Genomic DNA, 23,535 nt, shown 5'->3' with positions numbered 1-23,535 from the left:
TAACGATAACTTGGTTATATACACAGGGTATCAGTACCTAGTCGATGTGAAGGGGTACGAGGTAATTGAGGTAGATACTGTACGTATGTACATATAACTAGGAATAAAGTTCGCTAGTACAGCATTTGAACTTAAATAACAACAAATATTCCCCCCTATAGATAATATATGACTGTATCTACCCATGGCTGTGTCCCCCAGGATGGGCACGTTCGTGACCCTGGCAGAGGTGCTGGAGGCCCGGGGGTCACCTCTGGAGGAGGATGAGGTATGGCGTCTGCTTTTGGGCACCGCCGAGGCCTTAACGGACATCTCCCACAAAGGTACCTGGACACATTTGTATCCCATTCCTGACCCATGATAATACCCACTGGCAGTTGCTAAAAGGATCTTTTGGTCTTAAAGGGATTGTTCATGGCCCATCAAACATTTGTCCGATGTTTGCAGACCTCAAAAGTGGTCTAATATCCCATGACTTCTGTTATTACATGCTTCTTTATGCATTAGAAGAAATAGGCCTCAAATCGGAAATGAATGGGAAAGATAGGCACAACCATATCATATCGTGCTCTACTTCTAATGTCTGACAAACGTACATTTTTGGAGTGAATTATTCCTATAGCCATGCAGACATGCAAGTTAATAAAATCCTTGGTTTCATGCATGTTAACATTAGAAGCCTACTCCCTAAGTTTGCTTTATTCACTGCTTTAGCACATTCTGCCAACCCAGATGTCTTTGCCGTGTCTGATTCCTGGCTTAGAAAAACCACCAAAACCCCTGAAATTTCCATCCCTAACTATAACATTTTCCGCCAAGATAGAACTGCCAAAGGGGGCGGTGTTTTAATCTACTGCAGAGACAGCCTGCAGAGTTCTATCTTACTATCCAGGTCTGTACCAAAACAATTCGAGCTTGTACTTCTAAAAATTCACCTTTCCAGAAACAAGTCTCTCACCGTTGCCGCTTGCTACAGACCACCCTCTGCCCCCAGCTGTGCCCTGGACACCATATGTGAATTGATTGCCCCCCATCTATCTTCTGAGCTCGTGCTGCTAGGTGACCTAAACTGGGACATGCTTAACACCCCGGCCATCCTACAATCTAAGCTTGATGCCCTCAATCTCACACAAATGATCAATGAACCTACCAGGTACAATCCCAAATCCGTAAACATGGTCACCCTCATAGATATCATCCTAACTAACTCGCCCTCCAAATACACCTCTGCTGTTTTCAACCAAGATCTCAGTGATCACTGCCTCATTGCCTGCATCCGTAATGGGTCTGCAGTCAAAAGACCACCCCTCATCACTGTCAAACGCTCCCTAAAACACTTCTGCAAACAGGCCTTTCTAATTGACCTATGGTGTCCAGAGTATCCTGGAATGACATTGACCTCATCCCGTCAGTAGAGGATGCCTGGTTATTCTTTAAAAGTGACTTCCTCATCATCTTAAATAAGCATGCTCATTCAATTTTTTTTTAACTAGGAATAGATATAGCCCTTGGTTCACTCCAGACCTGTCTGCCCTTGACCAGCACAAAAACATCCTGTGGCGTTCTGCATTAGCATCGAATAGCCCCCGTGATATGCACATTTTCAGGGAAGTAAGGAACCAATATACACAGGCAGTTAGGAAAGCTAAGGCTAGCTTTTTCAAACAGAAATTTGTATCCTGTAGTACAAACTCAAATAAGTTCTGGGACACTGTAAAGTCCATGGAGAATAAGAGCACCTCCCAGCTGCCCACTGCACTGAGGCTAGGAAACACTGTCACTACCGATAAATCCACAATAATTGAGAATTTCAATAAGCATTTTTCTACGGTTGGCCATACTTTCTACCTGGCTACCCCTACCCCGGTCAACAGCCCTGCGCTACCCACAGTAACTCGCACAAACCTCCCCCACTTCTCCTTCACCCAAATCCAGATAGCTGATGTTCTGAAAGAGCTGCAAAATCTGGACCCCTACAAATCAGCCGGGCTAGACAATCTGGACCCTCTCTTTCTAAAATTATCTGCCGAAATTATTGAAATTATTGCCCTATTACTAGCCTGTTCAACCTCTCTTTCGTGTCGTCTGAGATTCCCATAGATTGGAAAGCTGCCGCTGTCATCCCCCTCTTCAAAGGGGGATACACTCTAGACCCAAATTGCTACAGACCTATATCTATTCTACCCTGTCTTTCTAAGGTCTTTGAAAGCCAAGTTAACAAACAGATTACCGACCATTTCGAATCTCACCGTACCTTCTCCGCTATGCAATCTGGTTTCAGAGCTGGTCAATGGTGCACCTCAGCCACGCCCAAGGTCCTAAACGATATCATAACCGCCATCGATAGGAGACATTACTGTGCATCCGTATTCATTGATCTGGCTAAGGCTTTTGACTCTGTCAATCACAACATTCTTATTGGCAGACTCAACAGCCTTGGTTTCTCAAATGATTACCTCGCTTACCAACTACTTCTCCGATAGAGTTCAGTATGTCAAATCGAAGGGCCTGTTGTCCGGACCTCTGGCAGTCTCTATGGGGGTGCCACAGGGTTCAATTCTCGGGCCGACTCTCTTCTCTGTATAGATCAATGGTCGCTCTCGCTGCTGGTGATTCTTTTATCCACCTCTACGCAGCCGACACCATTCTGTATACTTCTGGCCCCTCTTTGGACACTGTGTTAACTAACATCCAGATGCGCTTCAATGCCTACAACTCTCCTTCCGCGGCCTCCAACTGCTCTTAAATGCTAGTAAAACTAAATGCATGCTCTTCAACCGATCGCTGCCCGCACCTGTCCGCCCGTCCAGCATCACTACTCTGGACGGTTCTGACTTAGAATATGTGGACAACTACAAATACCTAGGTGTCTGGTTAGACTGTAAACTCTCCTTCCAGACTCACATTAAACATCTCTGATCCAAAATTAAATCTAGAATCGGCTTCCTATTTTGCAACAAAGCATCCTTCACTCATGCTGCCAAACATACCCTCATGAAACTGACCATCCTACCGATCCTCGACTTCGGCGATGTCATTTACAAAATAGCCTCCAACACTCTACTCGACAAATTGGATGCAGTCTATCACAGTGCCATCCATTTTGTCACCAAAGCCCCATATACAACCCACCACTGCGACCTGTATGATCTCGTTGGCTGGCCCTCGCTTCATACTCGTCGCCAAACCCACTGGCTCCAGGTCATCTACAAGCCAATTCTTCCTTTGGCCTCCTCTCCTTCCAGTTCTCTGCTGCCAATGACTGCAAAAATCTATGAAGCTGCAGACTCTTACCTCCCTCACTAGCTTTAAGCACCAGCTGTCAGAGCAGCTCACAGATCACTGCACCTGTACATAGCTCATCTGTAAATAGCCCATCCAATCTACCTCATCCCCATACTGTAATTATTTATTTATTTATCTTGCTCCTTTGCACCCCAGTATCTCAACTTGCACATTCATCTTCTGCACATACTACCAGTCCAGTGTTTAATTGCTATATTGTAATTACTTTGCCACCATGGCCTTACCTCTCTTATCCTACCTCATTTGCACATGCTGTATATAGATTTTTCTACTGTATTATTGATTGTATGTTTGTTTATTCCATGTGTAACTCTGTGTTGTTGTATGTGTCGAACTGCTTTGCTTTATCTTGGCCAGGTCGCAGTTCCAAATGAGAACTTGTTCTCAACTAGCCTACCTGGTTAACTAAAGGTGAAATAAATCAATACAAATAAAAATAGTATGTCTTTTGTCTTGTTGTCAGGTCCTGGTAACATGTGCAGTGTACTGAGCCCCGGCTCTATGTTACTGTCAGCCAGTGGGAACCTTGCTTTTAAAAGCTGTGCCCGGTCAGGGGACCTGGGCTCCTTCACTGCTCCAGAGGTACAGGATGGACACGCTGCTTCCAACAGGACAGCCTCAGAAAAGGTCATCAATAAATCCTGCTCTTAGAGTAATCATAATAATAATAATAATAATAGATGTGTTTTATACAGCGCTTTTCATTACAAGTAGAATCTCGAAGTTGGTAATTTATTTTTTTTTAATTAAAAAAAATACAAGTAATTGTATATCACTACTAGCGTAGTTCCAGATCTGTCTGTGCTGTCTGGAAAACTCCTATGGTTATTGGCATGACATCTCACCACTGTTTTGGTTCTTGACTTTTGGTTTTACATGAATTCCTCTGGAAGGATTTTACTCATTTTTGTGTGTTTTTTTTTTTCAGATGGTTGTATATTCTCTAGGAATGACCCTCTACTGGTCCGTTGATTATCAACTACCTCAAAACCAGCCCATTCAGCTGAGTGAAAAACTGAACAACCTGTTGCTGAGCATGTGTGAGGACACGGTCCAGAGACGAGCGGATCTCGTGACTGTGCTGGAGACCTGTGACCAGCACATCAAGACTGCTCAACTGCCCCCACCAGAGAAGCTCATCAAACAGCTAGTAGAAGATGTGTTTAGGGACTCTGTGAGTTCACCCACATTCCCTTTGGTTTATGAAATGCACCTGTAGTCAGTATAGGTATCTCTTTACCTACCTGGCTGTTGTGTATGCAAAACCCTGGTCTACAGGTATACAATTGGCAGTCATACGTAAGTCATTATCAATTGATTTTGTCCATTTGTTATCGATAAGCTGAAATTGAGATCGGTCTTGCCCAGTTTGGTCTTGCCCAGTTTGGTATAGGCCTACACAGAGGGCGGCGCACAATTGTCCCAGAGTCATCCGGGTTTGGCCGGTGTAGGCCGTCATTGGAAATAAGAATTTGTTCTTAACTGACTTGCCTAATTAAATAAAGCATTAGTTGAAGCGGTGGGGGAGACATGAAGTCATTAACTCAAGCTTTTAGCTTTGAATGTCTTCGTTTTTTGATTAGGCTAATACCACAGCACCCCGCTGATTTCTTAGTGATGTATACTAAAGCGTGCCAGTGGTCACCCTACACTCCATGTGCCGTCCAGCACGATGACATTATAAGGTCAAAGTTCCTAGAAATACGTTGGCATCCATATTGTGACACTACGGACTCTTGGCTGGCTGAACCTCTATCTCGGCTGCTGTCTAAAGCTGAGTTTGTGACATACGGTTATTTTTAAGGATAGGTCATTGCAACTTTTCTAATTGAGTAGCTTTCATTTTATTGGGTTTTGTAGGTCAATCATGTGTCTATGGCTGAGAATGGTCCTCAACTTACTGACCGGAGTCAGACGGTCAGAGAGAGGATTCACAGTTTCTCAGGAAGTGCCTCGTACCATAACTCTACCTGGGCGCTGAGAAACGGAAGCAACTCAACATTCCAAGCCGAACTCAGCAGAGGGTAAGAACCTAGCCGGCGCCTTTCAAACAACAAAGGCTCATTTTGACCGTAATACACAAAGTATCAGCTTTACAAATGTAGTTTTTTAAAGGGATAGTTCACCCAACAGTCTGTGGACAATAAATTAAAGAATCCATGTATTCTTTTTTTCTTACAGAATTGCCCAGGGGTTACGTCACAGAGAGAGTTACTGCAGCTATCAATTCCGTAACCCCTGTAGCCCTTACCTGGATGGCTTTCGCCGTGGCAGCATCAGACCTATACCATATGTGTATCTGAACGAGTCCACTGTCAGTCTTAATGAAAAGAAAGCCAAGGTATGATATCATAGACAGTCATGTAACATTTTGGGTTGAAATACCAGAATAGTATACCAGATATAAGTATATAATACCAGATATAGTATATATATAAAAAAAAAAGTGGATTCGGCTATTTCAGCCACAGTATAAAATCGAGCACACCGCCATGCAATCTCCATAGACAAACATTGGCAGTAGATTGGCCTTACTGAAAAGCTCAGTGACTTTCAGCGTGGCACCATCATAGGATGCCACCTTTCCAACAAGTCAGTTCGTGAAATTTCTGCCCTGCTAGAGCTGCCCCGGTCATCTGTAAGTGCTGTTATTGTGAAGTGGAAACGTCTAGGAGCAACAACGCCTCAGCTGCAAAGTGGTAAGCCACACAAGCTCACAGAATGGGACTGCCGAGTGCTGAAGCGTGCAGCGCGCAAAAATCATCTGTCCTTGGTTGCAACACTCACTACCGAGTTCCAAACTGCCTCTGGAAGCAATGTCAGCACAAGAACTGTTCGTTGGGAGCTTCATGAAATGGGTTTCCATGGCCGAGCAGCTGCACACAAGCCAAGCGTCAGCTGGAGTGGCGTAAAGCTCGCCTCCATTGGACTCTGGAGCAGTGGAAACACGTTCTCTGGCGTGATGAATGACACTTCACCATCTGGCAGTCCGACGGACGAATCTGGGTTTGGTGGATGCCAGGACCGCTACCTGCCCCAATGCATAGAGCCATCTGTAAAGTTTGGTGGACGAGTAATAATGGTCTGGGGCTGTTTTTCATGATTCGGGCTAGGCCCCTTAGTTCCAGTGAAGGGAGATCTTAACGCTACAGCATACAATGACATTATAGACGATTCTGTGCTTCCAACTTTGTGGCAACAGTTTGGGGAAAGTCGTTTCCTGTTTCAGCATGACAATGCCCTTGTGCACAAAGCAAGGTCCATACAGAAATGGTTTGTCGAGATTGGTGTGGAAGAACTTGACTGGCCTGCACAGAGCCCTGACCTCAACCCCATCGAACACCGTATGCGAGCCAGGCCTAATCGCCCAACATCAGTGCCCGACCTCACTAAAGCTTTTGTGGCTGAATGGAAGCAAGTCCCCACAGCAATGTTCCAACATCTAGTGGAAAGCCTTCCCAGAAGAGTGGAGGCTGTTATAGCAGCAATGGGGGGACCAACTCCATATTAATGCCCATGATTTTGGAATGAGATGTTCGACGAGCAGGTGTCCACATACTTTTTGTCACGTAGTGTAGTTCTTAATGTTTCCCTCCTTTTGTTATCTGCAGGATGTGGGTCCAGAGTTTTTTCGAATGTTAGATGAGCCACTGATTGTCTTGGAGCTGCCCGGATCCATTGTTGTAATTATGACTTTTCATCATCAAGAACTCCATCATCAAATGTTTTTTTACATCATCCCAACTATCACCAGCCTGTCTATCTATTAATCACTATCTTTCTGTCTGTCAATCCAGTCAAAGAAAGGGAAGTCTCCCTCCACTATGAGGGAGCTGAGTGTGGTCATGCCAAACGGACAGAGCATCCTGGTCAAGTGTGACGTCAAGTCAGGAGGAGGGGATGTCTTTGATATGATTGTTGCCCACTCCAACCTAGTTGAACACTTCTACTTCGGCCTTGCTTACATTGATGGTAATTGACCAGGTTCACTAGTGTTTTTGTTTTGAATGGTTCTTGTCCACTACCTGCTGATTTGTTGTTGTTTAACTACAGTTCTGAAAAAGTCTTTACATGGTTGATGTGTTAAACATGTCACTCTTTTTCATCTTGTCTCGGTTTTTAGATAATGAGTTTTTCTTCCTGGACAATGACACAAAGATATCCAAGGTTGCCCCTGATAGTTGGAAGAAAGTGCCTACCTCCACTTTTGTCCTTTTCTTCAGGGTCAAATTCTTTGTCCACGACATCGCTCTACTTTTGTAAGTAAAGTACGACACATCCTCCTATGCTCACACTGTGTTGTATTGAAGGACGACCTATAGAATCCATAGATGTCAGGCAACATTGCAGATGGTCCACCGATTCCTCTATGTAAGCATATTGTGGGTTTTTTGGCAGGCACAAACTGACCCGTCACCAGTACTACCTACAGCTGAGGAAAGATATACTGGAGGACAGGTTGTCCTGCCATGAAGAGACAGGCCTATATCTGGGTGCCTTGGCTCTCCAAGCAGAGTATGGAGACTGCATGCCTGAGGTGTTTGCTACTTTTTATTTTAGTTATATGGTCATGAAGTATCTTTGATATGCTGTATCGCACAATTGTCACATGATTGGTCAAGGTCTAGGCAGATTTAACTGCATACTTAAATATCAATTGCCTTGTTAGTATTTCGTAATATTAGCTCTGGAAATTTTATAGTTGAGTGATGACTAACTTTGTCTGATCTTTTCTAAAGGTTTACGGGAGGAACTACTATCGACCAGACCAGTACGTTGCCAAGAGCGTCATGGAGAAAAGAGCCCTTCCTTACCTAAAGGAGGAGTTGCTACGGTTACATGCCAACAACTCCACGATGAGTACCGACGAGTCCGAGCTTGAGTTCCTCAAGGTAACATGAACCAATGAAAACGCTTCATAGAGTTCTACGTTTTATATCATTATATTCATGTTATTAGTTCCATACTCAGTGGACTGATATTTGAATCATTACACCAAAAGGCTGTGGCACCTGCACAGTGGATTAATGATGAACATATGGTAATATTGTATATTACATAAACGTTTGGCTTGTATTCTTAGCCTGTGTGGTAAACTTGTACATCGGCAGTTCCCGGTTTCCACTAGATTCCACAGCCACAAAGTCAAAATATCATAAAAATTCATGAAAACAAAATTTGCTTCTTGGTCTTAATTTAAGGTTAGGGTTAGGCATAAGGTTAGCAGTGTGGTTAGGGTTAGGGTTAAAATAAAATGTAATAAAGAGAAATTGTAGAAATAGGCGTGGTTTATGACTTTGTGGCTGTGGAAGCTAGTGAGGACCCAGGTCTAACGTCTAACTTCCTTCCCAGGCCACCCAGCAGCTTCCTGAGTACGGCGTTCTGTTCTACCGCGTGGGGCGCGAGAAGAAGCCAGTCATCGGAGAGCTGATCCTAGGAGTGTGTGCCAGAGGAGTCATAGTGTATGAGGTTAAAGATAGCTCTCGCTCCACAAGTCAGACATTCCACTGGTGGGAAACAAACAGTATCTCCTCCTCTGTGAGTATTATGCCTTTTTAGATAATCCAAATCTCTGTTTTTTAACATTTTAAAGTGCCACTCCAATCTCCTTTTCACCTCAAAAAAGTAAATCAGGTGTTAAACCTGATTTACTTAACAAAAGGCACATCTCAATAGGTGGTCCAGGTATCCTCATGACATGGCACAAGTGGGGGGGGCCTTTCCTTTCTTTTTTTCTCCTCTTTTATTATAATGTTTTTTTTTACCCCCTTTTTCTCCCCAATTTCGTGATATCCAATTGGTAGTTACATTCTTGTCCCATTGCTGCAACTCCAGTACGGATTGGGAGAGGCGAAGGTCGAGAGCCATGCGTCCTCCGAAACACGACCCTGCCAAGCCACACTGGTTCTTGTCACACTGCTCGCTTAACTCGGAAGCCAGCCACACCAATGTGTCGGAGGAAACACCGTACAACTGGCGACCGTGTCAGCGTGCATGCGCCCGGCCCGCCACAGGAGTCGCTATAGAGCGATGGGATAAGGACATCCGGCCAAACCCCTCCCCTAACCCGGACAACGCTGGGCCAGTTGTGGGATCGAACCCCCCTGGCATTTACGCTTTTGTTCTCTATTGTTCTTCAAGCAAGGAGGGAGGCTGATGACTTAACGGATTTCCATCAGACCAACTCCTTGATTGCCCCACTTTGCAGTTGTGTTTAAAATACACTATTATGCTCAAAATGTTTATTTTTTTACCCTTTAGTGTGTGTATTTACTGTAAATATACTTGGGATATTAGTTTTCAGCAGTAAAAGTATTTTAATTTAAAAAAAATATCGCTGGAGATGCATTTTAATAAAGGAAACTGAGGAATATTGAAAGTGAATATAGTTGACTATAAAGTGTTTGTTTAGTCAGTGAATTTTGTATCTGTTGTTTTGTTGGCTTGTTATGTCTGTAAATGCCTTAGCCCCTCCTTGCTCTCTGTCCCACCACAGTGCCGGAAATTTGTCATCGAGAGCAGAGGGAGCGCGAGAAAGCACACCTTTGTCACCGAGAGATCCAAGACGGCCACGTACCTGTGCAACCTCTGCTCTGCCCAGCACAAGTTTCACAATGAGATGAACTCTCGCCAGCTCGGACACAGTCTGGCCTCAGGTCGGAACATTTTATAATGACATCATAACTGGTAAAGTCACATGGTCAAGAAAAGAACTCCTGGCCCAAACCATAACCACTTCTACATTCCTGTAAATAGTGTCCCAGATACAGCTTGTTCAGATTCTATACTGTTTGTGTCCTGTTCTTGGTGAATCTTTTTTTGCCAGACCCTTCAGCCATATACAGTATATAGCTAATAAGCTATATATCCCGCTAATGTACCACGTGGGCTTATTGATAGGCCAAACAGAGAAACTTCTGGATCATTGGATTATAGCACAGTTATTGGATCTACATCTATCTTGATTTCATTATAGCCACCGTTGACCAACCTTGATTTGAAAGAAAGAGCCCTTTTTTCTTTCCAGAGGACAACATAGTGCAATATGCGGCAGAGTGTCGGGCACAGAACAGCCAGATGAACAGCCGGATGAACAGGAACTCTGAGACCGTACTGACAGACAGCGGTCTGACCACACCGCAGGACGGCTCCATGACCAAACTGTGTGATGACATCGCCGCCAAGATCGAGGCGCGGATCAAACAGCACCGTGTCCTCAATGAGCAGGGGTAGGAGTGATGGAGAGCATACCCACTGGGCACAGGCGCCAGTTCAACATCTGTTTTTGAATTACATTTGGTTGACTTTTCAACTAACGTGAATTCAACATGAAATCAACAAATATCACCATGTCATTGGATTTAGATTAAAAGTTGGGTGAAAAAATTACGAAATCCCCTTAAGTTGATGACTTTTAGCAAATTCCATTGGTTTCCCACGTTGATTTAACGTCATCAAATTGAATTATTTTGTTGAAACGACGTGGAAACAATGTTGATTCAACCAGTTTGTGTCCAGTGGGTAAAGTATTTTTCTCTGTATTATCTCTTTCTGTATACACTACTGTACATTCCTTTGCATTTCATTTCTTGCATATTTTAAGTATTTCTATTTCCCTGCATGTTGTAAGTCATTTCTCCCTGTATAATTTCCAGCAGAAGGAGACCATTGCCTGGGAACCTGTCTCCAGCCCTGTCTTGTGGGCCTGGGAAGTGTGGGTCAGAGGTCAACCCCATGTCCTCAGCAGGCAGAGGTATGGATAGATGATCAGCTCCTAAGAAAATTAACCTCTTAACACTGGGTAATCAGGTACAGGATCAAGTGTTCACATTCTGGAAGCGTTCCAAAGCCGAGCACCGTGCGGAAGACATCCTAGCAACCGTTGTAGTAGCCTGTCAGTATCATCCAAAGAGATGGCATACGGGTTTCTTATGAGGTGCTGCGGTTAATGTACAGTAATGCGTTTAAAGGTAGCTGCGGTATTTCTGTCAACAGATGTTTTTGCCCAAACGAAGAGAGTCATACCAGAGAGAGAAGTAATTAGTGTGTGCTTAAAGAAAGACCCAAAGCTCGGCGTCGGTAAGTTCATCGCTTACAGCATTTAGTCATATATCCATTAAAGGATATGTTATAGAATAGAACTCAAATGGAAAAGTACTTTTATCTATTCAGGTGTTGTGATAGTTGGAGAAGACACGGTGGGGAAGTATGACCTGGGTATCTTCATAGCATCTATCGTACGGGGAGGACCAGCGGATAAAGATGGCCGCATCAGACCAGGTAGGTGATTAGGTTTTATTTCTGGGCTTCTCCTCACAAAGCTCACACCGGATTATGACGCCTGGGCACATTGGTGAACAATAGCCTTGCATGCCAGGTTTATTTTTAAGCTCTCATGTGAGCTTTTTCTCTTGACACTGCCGGTTAGTCATGACTAGGGCCCTATCTACACTCTTAGTAAAAAAGGTGCTATCTAGAACCTTAAATGGTTCTTCGGCTGTCCCCATAGGAGAACCCTTTGAAGAACCCTTTTGGTACCAGTAGAACCCTTTTGGGTTACATCTAGAACCCTTTCTACAGAGGGTTCTACATGGAACCCAAAAGGGTTCTACCTGAAACCAAAAAGGGGTCACCTGGAACTAAAAAGGGTTCTCCTTTGGGGAAAGCCAAATAACCCCTTTGGAACCGTTTTTTTCTGAAAGTAAACTCAGCATAAAAAGAAACGTCCCCTCACTGTCAACTGCGTTTATTTTCAGCAAACTTAACATGTGTAAATATTTGTATGAACATAACAAGATTCAACAACTGAGACACAAACTGAACAAGTTCCATAGACATGTGACTAACAGAAATTGAATAATGTGTCGCTGAAAAAAGGAGGGGTCAAAATCAAAAGTAACAGTCAGTATCTGGTGTGGCCTCCAGCTGCATTAAGTACTGCAGTGCATCTCCTCCTCATGGACTGCACCAGATTTGTCAGTTCTTGCTGTGAGATGTTACCCCACTCTTCCACCAAGGCACCTGCAAGTTCCCGGACATTTCTGGGGGGAATGGCCCTAGCCCTCACCCTCCGATCCAACAGGTCCCAGATGTGCTCAATGGGATTGAGTTCCAGGCTCTTCGAACACTGACATTCCTGTCTTGCAGGAAATCACGCACAGAACGAGCAGTATGACTGGTGGCATTGTCATTCTGGAGGGTCATGTCAGGATGAGCCTGCAGGAAGGGAAGGGAAGGAGGGAGGAGGATGTCTTCCCTGTAACGCACAGCGTTGAGATTGCCAGCAATGACAACAAGCTCAGTCCGATGATGCTGTGATACACCGCCCCAGACCATGACAGACCCTCCATCTCCAAATTGATCCCGCTCCAGAGTACAGGCCTCGGTGTAACGCTCATTCCTTCGACGATAAACGCGAATCCGACCATCACCCCTGGTGAGACAAAACCGCGACTCGTCAGTGAAGAGCACTTTTTGCCAGTCCTGTCTGGTCCAGCGACGGTGGGTTTGTGCCCATAGGCGACGTTGTTGCCGGTGATGTCTGGTGAGGACCTCCCTTACAACAGGCCTACAAGCCCTCAGTCCAGCCTCTCTTATCCTATTTCGGACAGTCTGAGCACTGATGGAGGGATTGTGCGTTCCTGGTGTAACTCGGGCAGTTGTTGTTACCATCCTGTACCTGTCCCGCAAGTGTGATGTTTGGCTGTACCGATCTTGTGCAGGTGTTGTTACACGTGGTCTGCCACTGCGAGGACGATCAGCTGTCCGTCCTGTCTCCCCGTAGCGATGTCTTAGGCATCTCACAGTAAGATCATTGCAATTTATTGCCCTGGCCACATCTGCAGTCCTCATGCCTCCTTGCAGCATGCCTAAGGCACGTTCACGCAGATGAGCAGGGACCCTGAGCATCTTTCTTTTGGTGTTTTTCAGAGTCAATAGAAAGGCCTCTTTAGTGTCCTAGGTTTTCATAACTGTGACCTTAATTGCCTACCTTCTGTAAGCTGTTAGTGTCTTAACGACCGTTCCACAGGTGCATGTTCATTAATTGTTTACGGTTCATTGAACAAGCATGGGAAACAGTGTTAAAACCCTTTACAATGAAGATCTGTGAAGTTATTTGGATTTTTACGAATTATTTTTGAAAGACAGGGTCCTGAAAAAGGGACGTTTCTTTTTTTGCTGAGTTTAGATGCAACTCCCAGTCTATTTTTGTATCTCCTATTTCTATGGTCGTTACAAATCTGAAAGAATTGGATAGGGGCTAAGGGTCACTGTTGATTCTGGACCAGGACTAGGTGGATACCAACAACATGATTATTTATATGAAATGTTGTGGTGATGTTCTCCTTCAGGTGGGCGTCTGATCTCTCTGAACCACACCAGTCTGGAGGGCATGACTTTCAGTGAGGCTGCAGAGGTCATGCAGAACAGCCCACAGGAGGTCACACTCATCGTGACCCAGCCCAAAGGTACTGGAAGTGCGTATATACAGTACCAGAGAATGCCAAGAGTGTGCAAAGCTGTCATCAAGGCAAAGGTTGGCTACTTGAAGATTCTGAAATATAAAATATATTTTGATTTGTTTACACTTTTTTTTGGTTACTACATGATTCCATATGTGTTATTTCATAGTTGTGATGTCTTCACCATTATTCTACAAAGTATAAAATAGCAAAAATAAAGAAAAACCCTGGAATGAGTTGGTGTGTCCAAACTTTTGACTGGTACTGTATATCTCTGCTCTGTTCAGGCTCATTTACATTTAGTGATAAACTATATATTTGAAGTAGACTGGCTTTTCAGCTAGATGTTTTAGCTAGAGCTCCAAATACTTAGGCTACTGGGAATTTGCATTTTTGTCCTCTCTGGATCATCACTACATACATGGCCAGACTTTCGTTATTAGTTGATAATTCCACATTTTAACTTTTATTACAATGTGGATTTCTTTGGTGTGTTTTTGTTGTTTCTTTACAGTTTCCTCGACACTCAACAACGTGAGATCTCCGCTATTGAAGAACTACGAGTCCCAGACCACTTTGAGGACTAACGTGCGCTCTGGGGAGGACGACCTGGATGAGATCGTGTCTGTGATGTTGACCCCAAAGACTGGCAGTAGACTGCAACTCCCTGATGTACGCATCCTCAACGCTCAGGTAACCAATGGCTGCTGACCATCATCTCCTCCATGTTAATTAAGGACAATACTCTACATGTGCTAAGATTGGGGAACAATTGTATTCATTTTGTACACAAACAAGACAACGAACATTAGCAATCAACTCTACATAATGTAAATTAAATAAACAAATAGAAACAAATACAATACAATCGTGCCTTTGTTGTGAATTGTATCATCCATCTTAATCTCATCATGAACTCTTATTCCCTATCCATTATCCAGGACTGCCGCTCCAGGTCTCCTTCCACAAACTGCTTCAGGGGTGATGAGATCTCTGTGGAGCTGAAGAAGAAAGCTGGAGTAGGTTTAGGGATCAGTATCGCTGTGAGTTAACTATTTCCCGTCTAACTCCCTAGGACAGCGCTAGAAATTACTGTTATACACATGATATAACCTCACACTCCAGCCAGAGAGAACATTTCCCACCCAATACCCCAAGAGAGGGTCAGACAAGCTCCCATTTTTTCCTCAACATCTGATCTGAGATCAGTGATATCACACCATTATACGAAAGGGGTTTATTTTACTGGTCAGTGGTACTATAGGGGGATGGACCTACTGTATTTAAGTCTGGGATGGACAAATTAGTCTAGTCAGGAAGTCAGCTGCTTCTGTGTCTCTGGGTAGTAATCCTTTAGACCCCTGGGGTTAATCACCTTGGAGAGGGAGGACCTGGAGCTGGACCCACTAGAGCCTGCAGCTTGGAGCCTGCCTTCTTACTGGACAGTACAGTAGGCTACGAGAGAGAGAGCAAGCGGGTGAGAGGGAGGGAGGGAAGGAGAGAGCGCAAGGGAGCGAAAGATCGAGAGAGGCAGAGAGAAAGGGAGCAGTAACAGCCTACCGAGCCGTCATTAAGATGCCTGTTAATTCTTATTAGGCCTGGCTGGGATTTGGGTTGATGTGAAGCGGGATCAGGGATGAGAGCATACCACACCACACGCCTGGTGTGTCTGTTGCTATCTAGAACCTTAAAGGGTTCTTCGGCTGGCCCCATAGGAGAACCCTTTGAAGAACCCTTTTTGGATGCAGGTAGAACCCTTTTGGGTTCCATGTAGAGAGAGACACAGGAGGCAGAGAGAAAGGGAGGAGTAACAGCCTTCCGAAACGTCATTAAAATGCCTGTTAATTCCCATTAGGCCTGACTGGGATTCGGATGATGTGAAGGTGGATCAGGGATGAGAGCATCCCACACCACACTCCGTGTGCGTCTGTTGGCAGACATTCTATTTGTTTACCCCCTACGTGTGAGAGACGTATAACCAAGTAAACATACTTCATTCCTTTTAATCTTGATACATTCCTCTCACCTAGCAGCCTGAGGGCTCTATTTTCAGCTGGCGTCAAGCCAGCGCAATTGTCAAACGCACGCCCTATTAAAACCGGCGCTCTTCTGTTTTCCAACCCTAGCCCCAGGATTGGTCATTTACATGTCTTATATGAGCTCGCTTGCGCAGAGGTGGGCGGGGTGTGTCCTTAAAAACGTGCCCCAAAGTGCCAATTTCAGGCAGCCAAAGCTGATCTTACCGGTAACGTGGTTGGTTTTGGCATGGATTTGGACAGTGGAAACGCAGCTTATCCAGCCGTGACACCCACTGCCCAAATGCAAATGGGACAAGAGAGATGTGCTTTTTGTGCCCGTAAACCTCCCATTTAGTTTCATCTGATTTAAAAACCAATCATATCCTCCCCTCCTCTCAATGAAGACCGTTTTCTTTTGTCCTGCCTAATGCATTTGCCAAGAAGTAAAGACGATTATAAAGGGTTTGGCTCGTGAGACCACATACAGTAATTCTTAAATCACCAAAGCGTTATTAAAATGTTTTTTTAATTTGTCACTATGTGGGGTTAGGGTTAGTTTGTACATAATTTTAACCTGCTCTTTTTTTGCTTAAATAACCCTCCCTGTAGCTTACTGTATATGCCCATCATGGAACTAGACATGAGATGATCCAGTCACACTCGTATTTAGAAACATTTAAGTTATTTTCCCATAACAATTGCTTGTTTTCCATTTCATTTTTATAAAAGCCCTTTAAGCTACACTTACCCTACTCTAACAAAAGCTGGTTCAACAGCAATGTGTCTGCTGTCTTCCTTATCCTGGCAATGCATTAGCATATTACCCTATTCATAAAAGGTTTCTAAGTGGTCTACTTGTGAGGATTTTGCAATATTCACCATTCACATAAGCCAACCTGCCGTGCGAACTTTATTTCAAACTCCATTTTCAAAGAGTGCCTCGTCTGGTTACCAAAGACAGGCTGCTCCAAACTTATTAAAATGAATCAGTCATTTAAGGCCTTATCAACGGTATCTTCTTATTGAGAACGTGCTCAACACATGCAATACAATTTACGGTAGCCTAGTATGTTTTATTTCAGGGAAAAGTGTGCTGCGTAAAGGCCTATACTAAAGCCAATTGCAACAATGTTGCAACATATTGAGCAAACATTGCATTTATTATTACTGTTGCTATTACTCTTTACTGTAGCCTATGCTATTTAATAAACCGTATCGATCCACAATGAACCAGGAAGAGAATATTCCGTGCCCCCAGCCGAATTACAGTTGATGACAACTCAAAGACCGTCAATAACCTACAGAACTTGAGACAACGGCATGCAGTATTAACCCATGAAACACGTCCATTGGCTAGTGATTGGCTAAGCCCTCGTCACACCTATCATTTATTTATTCATTAAAAAAAAACTCCCTTTTGCGGCACCACCAGCTATTGCGCTCATAATTCCCGCAGTGAAAATAGCACAAATATTCCCTACACACCCCTGGAACTGTAGCCCTACTGCCAGTGCTAAGATTTACCATGGTGTTAGGTTTGTTAAAGTAGAGCCCAGAGAGTAGGGACTTATTATATTAGTATGAAAAAATATGCGGAATTAACCCTTTATGGTACATTGTCATATTAAGCCGTTTCAGCAATTAGTCAGACATGCAAATGTTATTGATGGTGTACAGTATATCGATAAACTTACATTTCAACCGAGACTGTCATGTTGTTGGATAATAACCTTGTGTTTCTGATTTGTCAGGGTGGTGTGAACACAGGCCTGCGTCATAGAGGTATCTACATCAAAAGCCTAGTCTGTGGAGGGCCTGCTGAGCAAGATGGCCGCATTCAGTCAGGTACAGTAGAATGCTGAACAAGCGCTACTCTGTTACAGTAAAACACCTGGAATAATAATGACATTTAGAAGAATATTATACTGGATTATTGCTGCACAAATTGAATTTAGATGAGTGAGATGATGAATCTGTGTGTGTGTGTGCGTGTGCGTGTGCTTGCATCTAACAGGTGACAGACTGCTGAAAGTTGATGGAATCAGGTTTCAAGGGTTCACATACCAGCAGGCTGTGGAATCTCTGGCGAAAACCGGAAAGGTAAAGGAACATCAATATCTCAGCTGAAACACCTTGGCAAGGCAACACCATCATCGTTTTGCTTCTGCGTTGGCCTTTAACTGAACTGTTTACAAAAACTGAGTGCAAACAAGCACTGACATTTTAACATGTGGTCTGATTATGTGCTGCTTATCTTGTGCAATGTGAATATACCTGTGTATATACAGTACACTCTTAGAACAAAAGGTGCTATCTATAACCTAAAAGGGTTATTTGGCTGTTCCCATAGGAGAACCCTTTGAAGAACCCTTTTTGGTTCCAGGTAGAACCCTTTTGGGTTCCATCTAGAACTATTTCCACAGATGGTTCTACCTGGAACCTAAAAGGTTTTTTACCAGGAATCAAAAATGGTTCTCCTATGGGGACAGCTGTAGAACCCTTTTGGAAGCCTTTTTTCTAAGAGAGTAGTTTAAAACTAGTTTCTGAAAGGTACAGACTAATGAGAAGCATTAACTGTTGTTTGTCTTTATTTAACCGTTTCCTGTCCTAGGTGGTGAGCCTGGTCCTGGAGAGGGAGAACATGAACAGCCTGCCCTGGGTGTCTCTGAGCCCAGACACAGGGTGCAGCCTCTCCCCTCAGAGTTCCCACCGGGACATCACCCAGAAGAGGAACAACAGCTGCCCTGCCGTCATCACCCCCTTCTTGGTCAAGCCCAAGAACTACAGCTTCGTGTCTGACGGTAAGGGATAGTATATCATCGACAAGGGAACTTTAGTGTAAGGGGAACACTGGTGCTTCGAGGGACTGAGCTCAGAAGCATTGTCCATGACTGAAGGAGGGATTAGAAATCAGCCAGACGAACAGGAGAAATCTGCTTCAACAAACTGATAAAAATGACCAGCAGATGGTGTAAAAACAAGCAAGCACACCCACTGACAGGCAACTAAACCATCTTATCGGTATAGTGTGAGTGAATACAGTCAGTCTATTAGGCTTTTGTGAGAGACTGTTACCTTTGACAGCTACCCAGTCTGGATCCACGGTCCAAGCCTCCAAGGTGAACTCTGACACACTTCAATCCCCTAACCCCTCCACCCTACAGGGAACACTTTGGAGGTGACCTTGAATAAGAGGCTGAATGGCTTGGGCTTCAGCTTCCTGGTCCCTGAGCTCGACCCCTTGAAAGGAGACTCGGGCAGTAGTCTTGTGCGGATCAAGAAGCTTTTCCCTGGCCAGCCAGCGGAAGAGAGTGGGCGGATCCAGGAGGGAGACGTCATCCTGGCAGTCAATGGAGAACCGCTGGAGGGATTGTCCTACCAGGTAAATATAGACGCAGACCGGCGTGACGTAATACGATTGTTCAACCGTAGCTACCACTGTGATTTGGCATGCTGTATATGGGGGTGTGTGGGAGCATTGGAAGACAGAGATATTGTGGAAATGTAGTGTGAGAGATGGGGCTTTTGTTTCACTCAGTGTGATTGATCTGTTCAATATTTCTGTATCACCACTCATTATCTTATAGGCTTATAAGGCTTACTATGCATTATTATGGCCATTTATCATTCATAATTAACCCATCATTCCATAACTGTGGATGTGACAGTGAGTGATGGTTGTCTCTGGCATGTAGAGGGTGGTCACGCTGCTGAGAGGCTCTCCTCCTGAAGTCCGGCTGTCTCTGTGCCGTCCTGCTCCAGGTAAACACATCTACACATCCGGATGCAGGTTGACGTTTATTTCCATGAGTCGTGTCCTGGAGGCAGAACTGAGCGATTTTCTCTTAGATAGACCAGCTGCAAAGTAGAAATTGGCTTTATTCATGAAAATTAAGACTAGCTTTTTAGTCTTAATTTAAGGTTAGGGTTAGGCATTAGGGTTAGCAGTGTGGTTAAGGTTAGGGTTAGGTTTAAAATCAGATTTGATGACTTTGTGGCTGTACCAGTTGGTGACCACTGCAGAGCTGCCTCCAGAACAAGATCCATGATGAAAAACGCTAACCTGCTATCCGGACAGGGCAGACAACATAATCCAATTTACAGTTTTTCCTTTCACAAATTAATGTCAGAATAGCTTTAATTCATTTAAATGTTAGCTTTTATAAGACACATTTTCATTTTTTACACCTAAAGAAGTTGCCTTTTTATGCAGAGGCTATAATATCAAACTGCATGTATTTTTCATTCCTTCCCTTTCCATTTTGATATCTTCCAAGGAATTCTGCCTCCCATTGAAACGTTGTTTGGCACCTGAGTGATGTCACACCACAGTACGTGAGCACCAATGGGAGTTCAGGAATATACTTCCTGAAAGACAGACAGGAGATCTTCGAGGAGCAGGACAGGAGAAGATCTGTCCAGATGAAAGAGCAGGACAGGGGGAGACACCTGGCCCTCCCTACCCTGTAGCAGAGCCCTGGGCCTGACCTGACGGATTACAGAACCCACCTCGATGGTGGGTGGATGGGCAGTACCAGCACTGCAAGACATATCACAAGATACCTCATAATGTCAGATTCAGTTTAAAGACTGCAAAAATGTGACCTGAATATTTATTAAATTATTATTTTCAGCATCTCTGCATTCTATGAGTCAGAGGAGTTGGATGAGTCGCCCCGCAGACAAGAACCAATGGTGTCATGTTAGAACAGCCAGGAGGCACTGCTGAGCTCAACTCATGTAAGGTGAAGAAAATGCTAAACGATGGAAATCTCTTGCTATTTAGGTAAATAATAGTTAGTAATAGTTAGTTTTAAGGCTAGTGACATTCATGAAATATGTATATTCAGATGAAGGCAATGACCTTTTCTCTTTTCCAAGATTCTGTTGAACACCAGAAGAGGCAAAAGAGTTGGACTGGGGGCGCGGGGGGGTTCTACAGTGTGGGGCGCGGGGGGTTCTACAGTGTGGGGCGCGGGGGGTTCTACAGTGTGGGGCGCGGGGTTCTACAGTGTGGGGCGCGGGGGGTTCTACAGTGTGGGGCGCGGGGGGGGTTCTACAGTGTGGGGCGCGGGGGGGTTCTACAGTGTGGGGCACGGGGGTTCTACAGTGTGGGGCACGGGGGTTCTACAGTGTGGGGCGTGGGGGGGGGTTCTACAGTGTGGGGCGCGGGGGGGGTTCTACAGTGTGGGGCGCGGGGGGGTTCTACAGTGTGGGGCGCGGGGGTTCTACAGTGTGGGGCACGGGGGTTCTACAGTGTGGAGCACGGGGGGGGGGTTCTACAGTGTGGGGCGCGGGGGTTCTACAGTGTGGGGCGCGGGGGTTCTACAGTGTGGGGCGCGGGGGGGTTCTACAGTGTGGGGCGCGGGGGTTCTACAGTGTGGGGCGCGGGGGGTTCTACAGTGTGAACCCTTGACGATAAGGACAGAACTATTACACAGCTCAGTTGGTTTGAAGGTGAAGGGGACTGTATGGTGAGGGGTTCTGTGAACTGTGTGGTTTTCCCTGAATGCGGATGTGGTTTCAGTTCTGGCACAGAAAGACAGACAGTATACAAACATAGAAAAGGTGTATGGTTGGGGTACTATGGTCACATAGGGAGGCCTGATAAAGGAGCAGGACTTAACCACCGTCCTGCTTTAATAACCTGATAGTCGATTGACGCACCCATGCGCCACAAAGTGACGTCATTTTGAATATTGAGTAGCTCCCGGTGTGTTTATACTAGAGACGTACTGTTTCTTGTAGTGGCTGCAGCTCAGTCCCCTCTTTCCGCCGATATAAGGTTTGCACCTATTCCATAACATGGGGCTTGTGAAAGCTGCCTTTATTTGTTTTACACATGAGAGGATCCAGACAAGAAAATCCCTTTTCTTTTTAATTGGAAATCAAACTCAAATCTTACTGCAGGCAATACCATCAGAATCTCACCCCAGACCACCTCCCATGAAGGGCATAAAGCACGTGCTATGGTCATGTTCATAGAGTATGCAATGTAGGTCAAGTCACCAAAAGTGCAAACATTTAGTATGCAGGGAAAGGGTAGGCTGAGGCTCCTGCTTTCTCCTCATATGAATGTCATTTTTGTAATATGGAACATTATTCCTGTATGACAAAAAAAGTTAAAGAAACCCTGTACATTTCAGGGTTCTGTAATGTTTCTGACACATTTATCAGATACCCTCAGTTCTTACCTTTTCTAACAATATTAATCATTTGTTTGTAAGATTTATAGTTTTGAAACCGAAATGTTATTATTCTTTGAGGGTAGTATACAATATTATGCATCGTTTACAAAATGCCACTAGAGGGAGTCAGAGTTGAACAGGTTTTAAATACACCTCACTGTTATGTAGGGTTGGTTGTTCAGCAACAAAACCGACGTGTGCTCAACTAAGGGCAAAACAGACTGGGTTGGCTTAGATCGTTGATAAAATGTAAACTATATTTTGTCTCCAATGTTTATTTAAAACATAAATGAAATTGCACAATGAGCACTTGTTGTCTCTCAAATACATTTTTACAGTTGTTGGTTAGCTAGCTGGCAAATATTTTGCCGTAGTAGCATAGACGTGACATCAGTCAAAACACCTCAAAACAAGACATGGTATCAAGAACAAGTTCAAAATGAGCTGAAACTAGGAACTTACGATTCACCACCTGGCAGTTTCTTGTCATTGTTGCTAGCTATCTGGCCATCCAGAACCATAACAACACACGGCCTTCTGCCCCCTTTGAAGTGGACGCATCGTTTTCGTGACGTTGTCAGCCAACCAGTCTATATATCCCCCTGGCGGTGTTCATGAGTAGAGTTCAGGTCATCAGAGTAAAACCTTGACAGTGGTAAGCCAGTTAAGGTGTGACCTAGGGTAAGTTAGGTGAAGTACTTTGGCCAATATCCACTGATACAGGGATGACATCTATTTAAGGTCGAACAGAACAGAGCTCTTACAGAGTGATCTCAGCCTTTCACTGCCTGCTAGTGCAACTATCAATTCACACATACACAGTTAAAACATACTAGTTAAATGGATCCCAGATTTGAACTAATATTTGCATAATGCAATATTTACATAATGCAATTAACACTAATTATTTGAGCCATAAAGGTATTGTCCACTGGGATTGCCTGCCCTCTACCTTTTATCCTGCTGGACAATTAACATTTACATGTATTATTCATATATTATTATTTATTTATTCAACAGTGTATATTATAGCCTGGATGGTGATCTCGACAGATTGCACCACTTATGCAGTGCCTAATCAAAGAAAAGGTAAGCAATTAACACTCATTATTTGAGCCATAAAGGTATTGTCCACTGGGAGGCAGCATAGGGCTAAAAACGATTCACTACCCACTGTTGCTGTCCCTATCTCATCTCTCCTTTGCCTCAAACCCAGGTTGGTTGGGGAAAGTCTTACCAAAGATTTCTCACTAAGAAGTCGTTTTGCTAGATTTTTGGTTTGTTATTGATCTTTTCCTCTCTTTACAGACGGAGCTACAGAACGCCATATGGTGCAGAGTGGTGACAGCCCCTGAAACACATGAAATGAACGTTACGTCTGACTGTTGATACAGTCATACGTTCATCTTTGAATGAACTCCTACCTCTGTTTAGTCAAAACGTCTGCAGGATCCCACTGATTCTGACATGGTCCTTAGAGCCACACTGCATGATGGGTACTGAGTGGCAACGGCCTAAATTAGTAGCAGTTCAACCATGTGGATGTCCAGCTGTGACAAA

The 23,535-nt window shown here is 44.3% G+C and overlaps 1 protein-coding gene across 1 annotated transcript; it reads left to right on the top strand.

Moving 5' to 3' along the window:
* On the top strand, positions 1-20,297 carry LOC106579002 (FERM and PDZ domain-containing protein 2-like). Its single transcript, XM_082965528.1, is given in 25 exon segments — positions 1-323; positions 3,770-3,933; positions 4,235-4,480; positions 5,167-5,345; positions 5,488-5,647; positions 6,918-6,989; positions 7,104-7,278; positions 7,430-7,565; positions 7,705-7,843; positions 8,046-8,198; positions 8,659-8,844; positions 9,803-9,962; positions 10,334-10,535; positions 10,962-11,059; positions 11,302-11,385; positions 11,479-11,586; positions 13,659-13,775; positions 14,284-14,462; positions 14,711-14,812; positions 17,539-17,632; positions 17,802-17,887; positions 18,399-18,588; positions 18,952-19,169; positions 19,483-19,549; positions 20,065-20,297. Coding segments are annotated over 25 exon segments (3,492 nt in total). The 5' UTR covers positions 1-184; the 3' UTR covers positions 20,103-20,297.
* The last annotated feature ends 3,238 nt before the right edge of the window (positions 20,298-23,535 follow it).

The sequence above is a fragment of the Salmo salar genome, chromosome 19, assembly GCF_965601325.2.
Source record: "Salmo salar chromosome 19, fSalSal1, whole genome shotgun sequence".
In the NCBI taxonomy this organism is placed as follows: domain Eukaryota; kingdom Metazoa; phylum Chordata; class Actinopteri; order Salmoniformes; family Salmonidae; genus Salmo; species Salmo salar.
The sequence above is the reverse complement of the archived record's forward strand: the minus strand, read 5'-3'. Positions and strand labels throughout refer to the sequence as shown.